This window comes from Onychostruthus taczanowskii, unplaced genomic scaffold, assembly GCF_017590055.1.
Source record: "Onychostruthus taczanowskii isolate IOZ18803 unplaced genomic scaffold, ASM1759005v1 scaffold7, whole genome shotgun sequence".
NCBI lineage: Eukaryota > Metazoa > Chordata > Aves > Passeriformes > Passeridae > Onychostruthus > Onychostruthus taczanowskii.
This window is the reverse complement of record NW_024504786.1, coordinates 6,407,352-6,422,345: the sequence shown is the minus strand read 5'-3', so window position 1 is coordinate 6,422,345 and position 14,994 is coordinate 6,407,352. Positions and strand designations below refer to the sequence as shown.

Sequence of the window (14,994 nt, the reverse complement as noted above, 5' to 3'; positions counted from 1 at the left end):
GCACATTTCATGGGTAAGCTTATTTGACTTCACTACTCTGCTTTGAAGCACTGAAGTGAAACAAAAGGGAAAGGAATGGTTGGGGAGGGGAAGTCTGAGAGGTTTGATTGAAATAAAGCAAAGTTGTCTCAAAACATCTTGACCTTTGCTTGTGTTTTCTAGGAAAACAATGTAATTAGCTAAAAAAAAAAAAAATTAAAACCAAATCAATCAAAAAATGGAGCTCCAGCTGAACAGGAGCACTGTGCAGGCTGGTTGTGCAGCAGGGGATGAGTTGTGGTGTCCTAACAAGAACACATTGCTCTCAGGCTGTAACCAATATCCAAGTGCATTGGCAGCAGATGTTATTAATGATGCCAATACATATTTTCTTATTAATCTTCCATACTAGGCTTGTGTCTATCTGCAAATGATTATCATTCATTTTCCTGACAAATCTATCAAGATCATTTATTACTGTTCGGCAAAGGATCTTCTTTTAAACAAAGATTAATAACATTGCATTTTATCTGGCTGGCTGAGCCAAAGGAAATGAAATTAACAATGAGCCCTACAAACATGTCATCACTTTAATTTACTGGAAAATATTTTAAAATGTTATTTAAAAGAATATACGCTGTGGTGGGCACAGTTTATTACAAAGAAAAAGAATCAAACCACAGGCATTTCAGCAGGGTGGAGAGTGAGCAAACAGGGCACTGTGAATTCTCTGGTTCCTTGCGCTGGAGTTCTGGGACAAGGAGGGAGAGGCATCCACAGCATCTCTGGCATGAACAGATGGGCACCTGCCCAGGGGAATTGCAGCTGGAGGTCCCTGTTCCTGAGTTAAAGGGGTCCTAACCAGGATCCCAGCTCTCATTCCTGCAGGGAGCACTGCCCTCCCTATGTTCCTGCAGAAGGGAACTCCATCAGGGTACAGCTGGTGGGCTCTCAGGGAGAGGAGGGCACGGGTGGGCTGAGTGCCAGCACCCTTCTGTACTTTTGCTCCCCAGGAGGAAAAGAAACAAACTCACTAAATTTGCATGGTTTAGTTTCCTTTCTTCTGCACTCTTGTCTGATTTTCCCTTCCTGTCTTTTGAGTAAAATAACAAAATAAAAATAAAAATAGAAATAAAAATAAAAATGACGATGATGATAATAATAATAGTAATAATTATACCTATTGGAAAGAACCTATGGGAATTCCCTTCCTACTGTTACTGGTATGGGTCTATGGGTCTAAAATCCTTCCAGGGGAGCAGGGAGCCCTATAGACATCCAGTGTCTCTTTAATTCCAGCCTTGGGATGCTGTATCACACCTGAAGCCAGCTTCATGCCTTCCCTCCCTTTGTCTCACAGCAATCCCAACACCTCTGTGTGTCCATCTCCAGCAGAGCTCACGGGGGTGGTTGAAGCTGTTCCATCTGCCACAGGCTGGCACCCAGCTGCCAGTGCTGCCATTCCAGCAGAGCCCAAGATCTCACCAGCAGGAGCTGGAATTTCAGGCAGTGCAGGATCACAGCCCTGCTGTCCAAGCAGGCCCAGATGGCACCACCATGCCAAGGACAACACACAGTCACTCTGTCCTCAGAGCCCGAAGCAAAGTCAGCCTGAGCTGCCGAGCTGGTGCCATTTCTGATTCCCAGGAACAAGCTGTTCCCAAAAAAACTGCAGAGGGCACTTGAACAACTGTGAACCACAGGGAGTCCCCGGGGAGTCCCTGTGCCACAGGAGCAGGGTGGAACAGTGCAAAACAGGAGCATCTGCACACACAACACCCAATTCCTGCTCTAGGCTTTCCCTGCTGGACTGTGGTGGGGCTGCTTGACAGCACTGAGATGGAGATCATTGGGAATGGCTCCTCTGCCCCTCTCTGGTTTAGACTAACCCAGCAATCTTTAATTCTTCATTTCTTTAATTCTTTATTTCTTTATTTCAGTGGGAAGGACCAGGGCAACCATTTTAAGAACCCGATAATTACTTCAGCATATGTTCCAACCAGAAATGCTGTTCTGTGACTTGCTCCTCTGGCTTCCACAAAAGCAGCATCCAGTTTAATATGTGAGACTCATAACCAGCTCACACAGTGCAATAGTTCACTTCAGTTTGAAGTAAAAAAATATTCTGCTGGAAGCACAGCAAGTAGCAGTGTCAATTTTTCATTAACCTACAGCCACTGTCTCTGTAGACTTACAGCTATGAGTAAGATTACTGTTATAATTTTTTCTAGTCCCTAAGGGAAGAAGAAAAAAAAACTTCTCAAAACTTTTAAGGTCATTAAAAATCCACCTTTAAATTGGAGGTAGTTTCAGTTTACTCTCATATTTCAAAATCAAATCTTAGCTGCAGCCTCACATCAAAGCAGAAATGTCAGTCGCTTTGTTTCTACTTCTGTGTAAGAAGTTCCAGCTTATACACGAGTTGAATGCCAAGTAAATAGATTTTCCTAGGGAACAAAGGCAGCTTTCTTTTGTTTGCTTTAAACATATGTAAATAGAGTCCCAGGGGCTGAGCTGCCTGTCACTTCAACCAGGTTCACACTCATGTCACTCCAGCTGGTGATTTCTGACCGACCTCAGGTCAGGACTGCAGAAGTTTCCCTCCCCACTCCTCCACAGCCACATCAAGCAGCTGCTCGTGCCCTTCCCCTCCAGCCTCACGCCTCAGCAAAAGGGGAGACAGAGAAAATATGGATTCCTTTTTTGCCAGTTTCTTGTTCTTTTGGGTTTGGTTTTGTTTTAAAGCTGTAGTTACAGAATCACAGAAATAATCTGGTCTTCTGTCAAAGCCACTGTGGTGGTCCTGAAGTCTCTGAGCAGGGCAGTGCCTGGAATCCCTGGATATGGCCAGTGACCAGCTGGGCTGTGCCTGCACACCAGCCATGCATCAAAGGCTGATGGCACCCACTGGTTCATGGTCAAGAAGATGGGGGGCAGGGAAGAAACAGGAATGGATTGGTAAGAAAAATGACCTTTTCTGGGGTTTGTGTGTGTTTGTTTTAGCAGGTGGGCACCATCACTCTTGAGCTTCCTCTTTTCAGTACCAGGCACTTAAAAAGTGGAGTGTGACTCTCACAGAGCCAGAAGGCACCAAAGAGGAGCAGGACCCCTCCACCTGCTCCTGCTCCTGCTCCTGCTCCAGGGGTCAGAGCTTGCTGCAAACACCACCGAGGGCAGGCTTTGATCCTTGCATGAACTACACACATCAGAGCTGGCCTCACTGGCTCTTGTGGGTCCCTTCCAGCTCAGAATATTCTGTGAAATCTACTCACTACTCTTTTTTTTTTTTTTTTTTTTTTTTTTTTTTTTTTGTTTAATTTAAACCAGCAGATCAACATCAAGCACTTCATGCTTGTCATTTCCAAATGACTCAGGTTATATCTCAATCTTCAGTGCTGGTTTTGGGTGTAAGACTGGGATGCATCAATTTATAGGCTCTGCAAAAGCCGCAATTAAGGAAAATCCTCAAATACATGAGAAACCTCAATTTTGATTGGCCACATTCCCATAACTTCTTGATAATTCAACTCAAACTCAAGTATTATTCAGTGTTTTCCTTCTCCCTGCTTTTTTTATCTCTTGACAAGTTTACAAAGAGAAGAATGGAGCCGAGCTGAGCTGCATTCCATCCAATCTGCTGCCTCCACAAACGGCAGAGAAGCTAAATGAAGCCCAGAACATATGGCACTGTGCTGACAGAGCTCCCAAACTGGTTCTGCATGAGCAACAAGGAACATCTTGAAACGCACAAGACATATGTGTTTTAGGAAGAAGATTGAAGTGTTTCATAATAAAACAGGACAAAGTGAAATACAAGTGCTGTATAAAATTTTAATTAAAAACTGGTTTTACCCCTCGACGTGAATATACAATATGTTTCCCAGATGGATTTCATATTTAAGTATTATCCAAACCAGAAACATAAATGAGACAAATAAAGCCTTCAAAAATGGCACAGAGGCTAAAATGTATGTAAACACTAGATGACTGTGGTGAAATCAAGGCAGGCAGGGAAAGCAACCTCTTAGAAAGTGTTTACTACTGGAATCCTGAATGAAACAGCTCCTACAGCTACAGTCAGGGTAACAATACAAATACAAGCATTAGAATTCACCACCACTCAGTGATGTAAATGGTGCTTTTGTTACTCAGGAGCTGTCCAGGCTATTTCCTACACTATGGTATAGACGTGCGTAATTCATGGCATCCAGGCATGGAACACTCTCCTTGTCTGCCCTGCTCCCAGGCTCCCACCCTGCTCTGTGTGAAGCTCTCTTCATTCCATGCCATCAGCTCCACAGGAGTGTGCAATGGCCTGGCCATAGAAAAGAATTTTTGTGCTGTCTCCTCAGGATCAGTAAATCCTCATGAACCAGGAGGGATGTTGTTTTGCAGCAGCAAACTCCTTTCCCCGAGGAGGTGAGAAGGTGGCTCAGATCCCACTGCTCAGGCTGCACGAGTTCTCTGCTGGGCCAGAGGCAATCACCCAGAATTGAAGGGAAATGCACACCAAGAAAAAGCACAATCTCCACATAGATCAAGCAAAGAGAAAGATTACAGTTCCTTTATGCTGCCATCCAGACAAATTATCACCGCACTTCAGAGAATTTCTCTCAAAGATAGAATGGGAACAAACCCCATGCCTTTGGCAAGCCAACACTGACAAAAGGAGCTACAGCCACGCCTTTGAAGGGCTTTGGTTGATGATGTTTTGAATTCCATGGGGAAAGCAGCAGAAGCCAACAGTAATCAAGGGGGCTTGTGCTTAATAGCTCCTGTGCAATGGAAACAGAAATATTGGGGGCTTCAATCACTTCCCACAAGGCTGCTGCATTTGTTGGAACTGAAAGGAACTGGGCAAAGACCAATTCTCTGCTGGTCCTGGAGACATCACCTGAGGCAGACACCCCTTCTGTCAGGGAGGCAGCTCATCAAGATTGGCCCTAGAAGTGCTGTCCTCTCTCAGCTTCAAGTGTTCTCACTGGAACCAAGAGGCTCAATTTCATTGATTTGAGTTTCCTCAAATTCCTTGATTACCAAACAAATCCCATGAGAAATTCTCAGCAACCTGATAATGGTCACTCCATGACCACTGAAGTAATTAACACCATGGCCTTTCCTCTGACCCAGAGATTCCACTTTACCAGATTTATACAGCAAGAGACCACTGCTAAAAGGCTGAGAATTTTGTTGCATAGTTCAGTGTTTTAAAAAACATTTCAAGCTTAAAAATTGGGAAGAGCAGAATTATGTACCAAATTATTCCTCATACATGGGGTGGGAAAGCAGAGATTCCTTCCAGCTTTCTCTGACAAACCCATGGCACACCACACAAATTTTCCACTGTCACATTGTACCCTTTGTTCCTGGGGAGAGGATGATAAATGATGTCAGAGATGTTAACAATGCTGGTTAGCACACAGAGCAAACAGCACTAAGGCATCAGGATGAAAAAAAAATATATTTAAAAAAAGATAAAAAAGGTATTATAAGAGCAATCAGTGTGAGGATATGAACCCAGATCATGCAGGAGACAGAAGCTGAGCAAGATACCAACTGCAAAGATTAGCTCCTAAGAGCACATGTAGTAAAGCAGCTCATTATCTTTTCTAGCCCTCTCTGATCAAGATAGAAATCTATTAAATCTGATTAAGATTTGTTTAATAATTGTCTGATTAAAACATAATAAATCTGGTAAAATTAAAATAAAGCTCTTTTAGTAACCTGGAGATGAGATGGGACTTTTCAGCCAGGCTTCCATGAAATAATTTCTTTAACATTCACCTCAGGATCCCAAAGCACCTCACAGTCATTTAATTAAGCTTCAACAGAGCACAAACTCCCCATTTTACAGCTGAGGTAACAATGAGAAGGAGTTTGGAAAAGACTATTTAATACTGAGCTGAGCTAAATGTTCTGTTATTTTACCCCAAAAATAGATTCTGAACATCTCCAGGTAGATTTTTTTCTCCCCTGATTATTTTGGCAGCCTGTGAAGTAATAGTAAAATTCGAACATGTGATGCACAATCTAAAGAACAGCCCTCATCACTTCCCAAGCTGCTCAGCTTTGGAGCATAAACACTGCTCCCCATCTATCTTACAAAGCTGCTCTTACCTGTTCCCATTACTCCAGCCATCCCTATGCTTCTTATCCTCAGTGGAGCAATTTAAGCTTCTCTTCCTCTAAGTCAAGAACTTAGATAAGGCAATTCATTAAAGAGTTTGACATTTTTGCCTTTAATTCACATCAGGTCAATGACTTAGTGATTTCCAAAGCAGCTACTGTCAGCCAAGGATTTGCATTTCTTCTGACCACGGGCAGGCAGTTTGTCTAAAGCCAGCCCAAGATCCTAAACTGTACCAAGTTATTCACAGGAGAGAAGGAAGGGAGCAAGTAGGAAGCAGAGTCTGACTCACTAAAATGAAAGTGATTAAAATATTGCACTGATTGCATCCTGCAAGCATCACTGGATGCTGAACAGCTTTTGGTGAGAACACTCGTGGGTTATAATAACTTGGGGAGGGCAAGAGAGACACAGACTCCACAGAAAAGCTCCAATTCTCTCCTCATCTGGCCCATTATTGCCAGATTTGAGTAGGCAGCTCTCCTTTAGGAGCTAAAACGACAGGGGTGGAATTATGCCATCCCACTGTCACTGGAACTTTGTGGATGGCAAAAGATAAGGAATGAGCACAGAAAATGCTATTTAAAGCTCCACTCAGGCACCTGAAAATTTGCATTTGAGAGAAGGGATTTAAATTGTATTAGAAGGTAAGGTGCACTAAACAATTAGAGTTTATGGCTGTGTTGGGTCAGTGCCTGAACCTCCCCTTCTCCCAGGCTGCAGGGGCAGAGCAGCAGCCGTGCTCAGAGCTGTGTGTGCTGGCAGGGCCACCTGAGCAAACAGGGAAAGGGAAAATGCTGCTGAAAACAAAGTGCCTTGAAGATTTTAGGGACAGATCAGAGTAATTTGGGTCTGAAGTCACATTCCAGAGGAAAGTTTTCCATTTTCCAAACTGGATTTCCAGCACAGTGCTTGGAAGAGAGCACTCTTTGCTGTATCATGGCGTGAGCTGTGGAATGACTCTGACCCAGGAGAGGAACATCTCCTGCAGCAGCTGATTCAGAGAGACACTGAACACACATCTCCCTCCCAGCTGGAGCAGGGCCAAAGATACTCAGAGACTGCCTGCTCCATTTCATGTTATGTTGTAGAAGAAGGCTACATCTGAGAATATTCAAAAATGACTGGTCAAAATTCAATAATGACATTTTTTTCTCTCATCCAGTTTTCACCTTTGCTGAAAAATTTTTAATCTTTGATGAGAACTGAATGTTGCCATATTACCATATGCTTCCTTTTTTTAGCTAAGGGAATCAAACAGATATCCTCCAGCCATTCCCTGGACCCTTTGAAAGCACCACCTTGCTTTTTTATAGTGGCCCCCAAACTTTCTCATACCCTCGTGTATTCAGTTCATGGCAAACTGTGTCCTCCATCAAACATCCAGAAAAACCCCATAACAATCCCTCAGCATTCAGGCCTTTTCACACACTGAACAAACAGGGACTGAAATCTGCTAGATTGCTGGGGAGGGAAAAGTCAAAGAGGTTGTCTATGTCACGGAGCCACATCAGGCCAGAGGGGAGCAGCCAATCTTCAGAAGACAAACTTTTACTCAGCTGAGACACTGGGGAGGAAATGCACAGAGAATACTGAATGAAAACTGCAGGATACCAGGAGAACACTGAATATTATGGCTCAAACACATACAGGAAACTACAAAAACCTTCAGATTTCAACAGATTAATTTTACACCAAAACCTCGGAAAGTATTTCTCAGAATCTGCCCTGCTTACTTAGGATCTACCTCAATACAGCTATTCCTCTGAGCAGGAAGAAAACTTTTCCTTTGTGGACTAACACAGGGTCACTGGAGAGGGCAGTGAACACCAGGTCCTGGTAGCACAACCCTCCATGGCCTCCATGCCTTCAGGGACACAGCTTGGGCAAGTTCTGCTTTTCCCTTCTGCAATAAAAAGTGTCCTGGTACCCCACAGAGTGACTCGGCACTTCTCCATAGATGAGAGGCTGCCACTAATGCCCTGTGAAAGCACTAATGTGCTAAATGGCAGCAGGGACAGGAAGTTATCGGTGTTAATCCACTTCAACTTGTCCAACAGTTAGAAGAAATAGAAATGTCTGTATGTGAGACACTTCCTCTGAGAGTGCCCTTGCCTGAAACAGCAGCACACAGCCCCTCCACGTGCTCTCCCACCAGTGCAATTGCTCACCAACTGCTTTCTCAAATCAATTATGTTGTCTCAGCATTAAAGGAGGGAAGGCAGAATAGACTGACTTTTTGTTTATGTAGGCATGCTGGCAGGTTCCAGTCATATGTTGTGCCATCTGTACTGCTAGCTTTATCCTCTATCTAATCACAACAGGTAAAATGGCATCGGTGGAGCTGCCTCTGTTTGCTCAGAGAGGGAGGCAGCCAGAACAGGCATTTGTTTTTTCCGCATTCTGGGGGGAAGCAGGAGATGGACACTCTTGCCCTTTTAAAACATTCAGCTTTTCAATGGATGGGCAATTTGCCCTGGTCTGCTAATGTGGGATCTGCTCAGTGCAAGGCTGAAAAGGTTCCATCCCTGGGGAAAGCATCGAACTGCTGATGAACATTTGGTGGCCTTTAGCAAAAATGAAGTGATTGCTGCCAACAGGATCCCAGCAGACCGGGAAGGACAGGCTCCAAATTAGGTGGGATTGTGATGCAGGAATTTCAGAAGGCCTGTACAGAACACAAGGAGCTTGCTGACTAGCTCTGGTCTTTCCCCCTGCACAGTCTTTTCTTATTCATATTTTTAAAATGACAAGTGTACTGGCAAATGTCATGGCTGCATTTAGGAGAACGTGGAAGTTTTCAAATGCAAAGGCTGTGTGAAGATGACCTTTCATCTCACACAAAGGCTGCTGGGCTGGGTGGTTTTCTTTTAAAATCTCACAACATTAAAACACTTGTGACTAAAGGTGCTCAAAATCACTTCAAATACACTCCTACGGGTCCTACAGAACCAAAGTTTGTGCCATTCTCCAAAACAAACAATTCAAAGGTAATTGTCTAGAAAACAATTTTCTTTGTCCTAGGTGGGTCACTTTTAAATCAGCACTCACATTCACCTTCTCCTTTGGGTCCCCTCTCTGCCCACCAGGACATACTGCTTCTTCAACCAATTCTGTTAAAGTTGCCAAATAGATGTAGATATTTAATGAGAGCTGGCTGCAGCTGAAATCTGAGTGGATGTCACACAGGAATGTCCAGCAGAGCTATTAGTCTTCTCTGTGTTCTGAGTCTCAAAGGAGCAACATCATCTTGCTTAGTTGTGGAGGGGATTTTTTGTTAGGGATTATTGTTTCTTTTTTTGGGGGTGAAATGTGAATTATTTCCTTTTTTCAGCCCAGGCCAAATGCCCATTTCTCCAAAGCCCTGCCTAACCATAAGACACCTTAAAAAATAGAGTACAAATATTGTTGTATAAAAATAGCTTTAGTTGCAAATACTGTATACTGTGGATTTTCAGGTGAGTTGCCTTCAGGAATGTGTTTTGTGCTCTGAAACAGCACCAGCAGTTTTTTCATACAACTCTCTATATATTTTTGCAAGACTCTCCTCCAAGATTGCTCTGTGAGGCTTCTCTTTGTACACAGCTGCAGGACCAGGCCAACGTTCACCACTATCCAAGTGAACAGGAGTGCTCTGCTGCACTGGAGAACTGTCAGAGGAAAGAAGATAAGAAACAATGATCAAACCAAGATATGGAAGAGGAATCAGCAGCACAAAACCAGCAGATATACCAATGTAGAACTGCTTAGCACGGATTCCCTTCCACAAACCAAAATAAAAACTGCACTGCAGCTACTTTTAAGAAATGGGAACCACCCCCTCCCATGTTATTCATTCACACAAATCCTCCCCCACTTATCTGAGTACATTTTGTAATGCCCCCAAATAGAATTAGTTTTCAGAGAACCCTCAGTAATTCTGCTGTATTTTTGTAGGCTGTGTGGCTAGGCAAGAGCAACACAGTAGGATTTTTGTGTCCTTTGAAGGTGAAATTGTAACCACAAGCAGCCATTTCAATATGAAGACAATCTATCAGGGAGATATTAAATAACTGTGGTTGCAGCTGTAAAGTGCTCTGTTGGAAGCACCATGGATTAAGTTTTCTACCACCTACATTTTGATATACTGGCAATCCAGGGTTCCTTCCCCACCCCATCTTCTGTGTCACTGTTTTAATACTAAACACAAATACAGGCTCATCTTTCAGTTGCTTTGAGAAATTATTCCTGAGATCTGTGAAGTGAAATTTATACTCTGCAAATCATTACAAAACACTGACAAGTCTGAATAGTTTATATCTCAACATCATGACTATCTGCTTCCTCTTGATACTTTCAAAACAAAGGTTTGTGTCATATAATTAAATGAGCAATTTCCCTGTAAAAATGCATGAAACAAGAAGCTCAAAAATCATCAGAAAAAAATTACAACTGAGATGGCATTTTTCACATCTGCTCGGAGATTTAGGCACTTAAGACACTTAAAAATTAGGACTGAGTTATCTTCAGCTTTTGCAAATGTTCTCTGGGAAATGAAACTGGAAATGTGAAGTCTAAGGTGACCATCTTCACTTAGGAAATGGATTACATTTCACAGGGAAGCTTTACAGCTTCCTATATACATGTAATTTATTAATGCTAGTGTCTTCTGCAATCAAACCAGCACTTAAAACTTCATCCTCAAGTTACTATCTGCCAACATATGACAAAACTGAAAGAAACCTTAGGCCACATCCTATTAGGCCACATGTATTCAGCTGCATCAAAACACAAGGTTTTCATCTGAAGAACAGAAAGGGGGAAGAAGAGGAAGATGTAGGATCAGTTTTCTAAATTCACATCTCTAAGTTTCTACTGCCCCATGGAAAAAAAAAAAAAAGAAAAAAAGGAAGGAACAGCTTTTGCTTTTAAACTCCTTACATTGAAATATTAGGGTGATGCCAACCTACACCAAATAAAACAAGACCTCTCGTGTGGCTCCAACATTAAAAAGAGAGGAAGGCCACGTTCACAGTTACTCAAAAAGGCTCCATCATTTAAAGTCAGTCAATGGCATGGAGCAAATTTAAACCTGTTTATCATCCCGAGTTAACTGTGCCTCACACTTTGGACACAAAGAAACCAACCTATCAACCAAAATCAATAGAGCAGTTATACAGGCCTGTGTCAAATGCAGACAAGTCAATACCCTGGGGACTCACCAACAGTTTCACCTCCTTCCTGCAGTTTGTTGTACCTCACTTCTGACAGAGAATTCTCAGGCCAGCAAGCAGGCACACCACTTGTAACTATACAACAATCAGCTCTGACACTCTTTTCCTTGGAATCCATTTGCAGCAGCTTTGTGCTTGCCTTTTATTCTCCTAAAAGCTGAATTTACCTAGAGATACTCAAAACCCAACACTTTAATTGCAGTAAAGACTCAAAAACTAACAGTTAACTTCTACAAGTTCCTTATTCTGGTACTGAAAAAGACTTCTAAAAAGGCTTAATCTTCCCTTCTCACTTTTTGGAGGGGTGTGTGTTTTTGTGCATTTCCATTAGCCAGCCCCTTGTGCATAAGATACCTGGACAGAGCTACAGCCAAGGCAGGGAAGACTCCCTCTCCTGTCTCAACTGGAAACCAGCTGACAACCTAAGCTAAGCAATCTGGGAATTACACTCACAAATCATATTAACAGCAGGATTTCTGCACGCAACTCCCTGCTCTGAAATACCTGTCATATGCTTTTGTTCCCTCATACATCTCCTTTAGGAGTCCCAGAAGTTCTTTTCTGAGTGAATCATATACTAAATATTTCACAAAACACAGACCTTTTCCTTACTCCCAGCGGTTTTCAATCATCCATCTACTTTACTGCCAGCATTTGGTCGACAGTACCCTGTCCTCCCATGAACTCTGTCTCTGTCCTTGTATCCTGCTTATGAGCACTGTGGCAAACACTCAGCAATCTGACTGTCCTCGAGGCCTTTATGTCTCACCCCAGTGCTGCTGGCCTCTAAACCAAGGAGCAGTCCTTTCCCAACCCAAGTGCCACACTTCATATCCCATCACTTCAGGATTCTGGAGTATTAAGGTTTATTTTCCATTTTTTTTCATGGTCTGCAGTTTCAGTGTAAATCTCAAAGTCCCAAAGCTGCCTCAAAACAAAAACTTGCACTTTCTCTCTCACAAACACATCCTAAACAATTTAATTGCCCCAGCTGTCAGGACAAAGGATAAAGGAGCAGAAAGTCTACACAGAATACAGGAGTGAGCACAGGTACAGGAGACACAACTGCAGCAACAACTTCACAACCATATGGAAATCGAAGTAATCCCTTGCACAGAGGGGATTACAAATCACAGGGATTTTTAAAGAAGCCAGCAAATCAGAAATGAACTTTTTGGAGCTTATAAATTTCAAGTAGAAGTTTGTTTGTTTGGTTTGTTATGGTACCCACATTGAAATACCCTCCTTTCAGGTGTATATAGTGATGATTTGGGGTGCCATTGTTAGAAAACAGTGTGTGATATTTAACTATCAAAATAAAGCCTTTTCTAATGACAACACCGCTCAAATATAGAACCACAGTTCTAGGACTTATCCCTTAACAGAAAGAAAACCAGAAAAGCTATTGCAGCCAAAAAAGGACTTCCAATACTTAGTATCTTTCCTCCAATAGATATCCAAAACATTGTACAAAATACTGTGTGCATACACACAGAACATCAGTATTGGTAACTTCTACTACAGAAGTGATCAAAATCAATTTAATTGGTATCTTATAAGTAAATTATTCAAATAGAACCCTGGTCATGTATGTGAGGTGTACACAGAGTAACTAATGTACACAAACCAGGTTTTTAAGATCTCAGGTTTCCAAGAAAGCTTCTGAAATACAGCATGCTGAATCACTAAACTATACCATACAAATCAGCTGTATTTTTTTGGAAAATGCTTTTGTTTTCCAAATATCTGCTTTGCCAAAACAAAAACAAAAACAAACAAACAAACAAACAAACAAAAAACCAAAACCAAAACAAAACAACAAAAAAAAAACCCAAAAACCCAACAAAAAAAACCCCAAAAAATGACAATCCAAAAACTCAGCCTCAAACCATATTACTAAATAAACTTAAATTTATTTTTGCCTTCCTCTAGTTCTAAGGAAAAAAAAAAAAAAACCAAAACAAGTGATTATTTTAAAAGTGACATTTGCCCTCTGGTTGACAAATTCCAAAAACATCTGCCCAAGAATCATTTTTATAGCAAAGTCTAGTTCCAAACCCAGTGTTTTATGAAGATTATACTGACACAGTGCCAAACAACATCAAAGGCACAATTACATTTAACTGTATTTTGCTTTTAGGTGAGTAAGCTTAGTATGAGTAATGGCTCCTGAAACCTGTTTCCTGTGCAATATAGGACAAAGCTCAAAATGGGAAGAGAAATTTGTAGCTAAATGTAAAGTATATATATTGAGCAATATTGAGTATCACTGCTTTGTCTTGGTGAAAGAAAAACTCCATACCTGCTCCGCAGCTCACTCATAGTTAAGGGCATATTATCTGCAGGTTCTCTTATCTGAGGCAAATCATCCTAAAAAAACCCAGAAATCAAATTCTCATTACCTTGGTTTCTGATTACAATGATCTCATTTCAAAAATACTTTCTTTCCATTTAGAGGACTATTAAAGTGCTTACATTTCTTGGGGGAGAAAGGGACAAAGTGTAATGAGCCAAATGCCATTTATGAACACTTTTAATTAAGTTCAGTACAATTCAGCTAATAATTTTAAGGTAATAAACTGGAAAGAATTTCTAGACAGTGTAGATCTAGAGAACTATGCAGACAGCAGAAGCTTCAATAAATCCCAATAAACACATTGGCAAAATGCTATGAAACCTATTACTTACTGCTTTTGTGTTCATTGCAGGAAAGGGAAAAAACACCTAAAACTTATTATGTTATCCATTTCATATATTTTACAAGGCAGAAGCATTGCACACATCTCAATTCTTGAATTTCATATCCAAGGTTGAGTACATGCTTACTGAACTTTAAAAAAATCTGATACACTTAATGACCCTTCAGTCAGGTATTCTCAGTTGCTAGAATGCAGTTTTACCTTCCAAATGCTATCTAGACATTAATTAACCCAAATTTGCCCTCTTAAGTAAGAAAGAAACAAAACACCCATGTGGAGGGAGCCAGCTGCTCACCTGAGATGGGATGGTAGAAATTCCAGCACACACAATCATGCTCACTCTACTCTGAAGAGCAAAGACCCCTGCTTAAGGGGTGATATTAAGTGATGCTTTCAGCACAAGTCAATTGCTGTAAGGATTACTAAACAAAGTCATCTTTCATGCTATAGGAGAAATAATTGGAAAAAAGACTGCAGTAAAAATAATCACACTTGCTGGCAACACAGAACTGGGAGAAAAGACAATAAATATAGTGGTAGATGGCAATAAGACGCAGAGCAAGCTGAACAGCAGCATATGGATGAGGAAAAACTTGAGAGAATTTATTGTGGTGAAATACAAGGTAATAAGTGTGTTTGTAAACAGGAGAGCTCTCTTCCTTCAGCAGTCACAGACTACAAAGCACTGAAGAGGAAATGGGGTACAGTGGTAAATAAAATTCTGCAGCATTTGCCAGAGGCAAATTATGTTCTGGAAAGCAAAAGAAGACGGAAACATTACGATGCTGTCACAATGTCACAGCAGAAGGGTACAGTGGACACCCCAAGGAATCTGCAGCAGAGCTCCAGTCAAACTATTTTGCAGAGCACTGTGAAAAAGAAATTTTGGAAGACACAGCTGTATGCTTCTGGGAATGGTTATTTAGTATATTAGGCTCTTTGGAGTGAAACAGCGTAAGAGGCACTTCTTAACCTT

At 41.6% G+C, this 14,994-nt stretch overlaps 1 protein-coding gene across 1 annotated transcript in view; it reads right to left on the bottom strand.

The window, feature by feature from the left end:
• Positions 1-3,821: 3,821 nt before the first annotated feature.
• Positions 3,822-14,994, bottom strand: part of SPATA6 (spermatogenesis associated 6) — a 42,261-nt gene continuing 31,088 nt past the window's right edge. Inside the window, exons 12-13 of the mRNA XM_041421815.1 lie at positions 13,622-13,689; positions 3,822-9,756 (exon numbers count right to left, since the gene is read on the bottom strand). Coding sequence (XP_041277749.1) covers positions 9,576-9,756; positions 13,622-13,689 — 249 coding nt within the window. The 3' untranslated portion in view covers positions 3,822-9,575. The remainder of the gene's footprint in view (positions 9,757-13,621; positions 13,690-14,994) is intronic.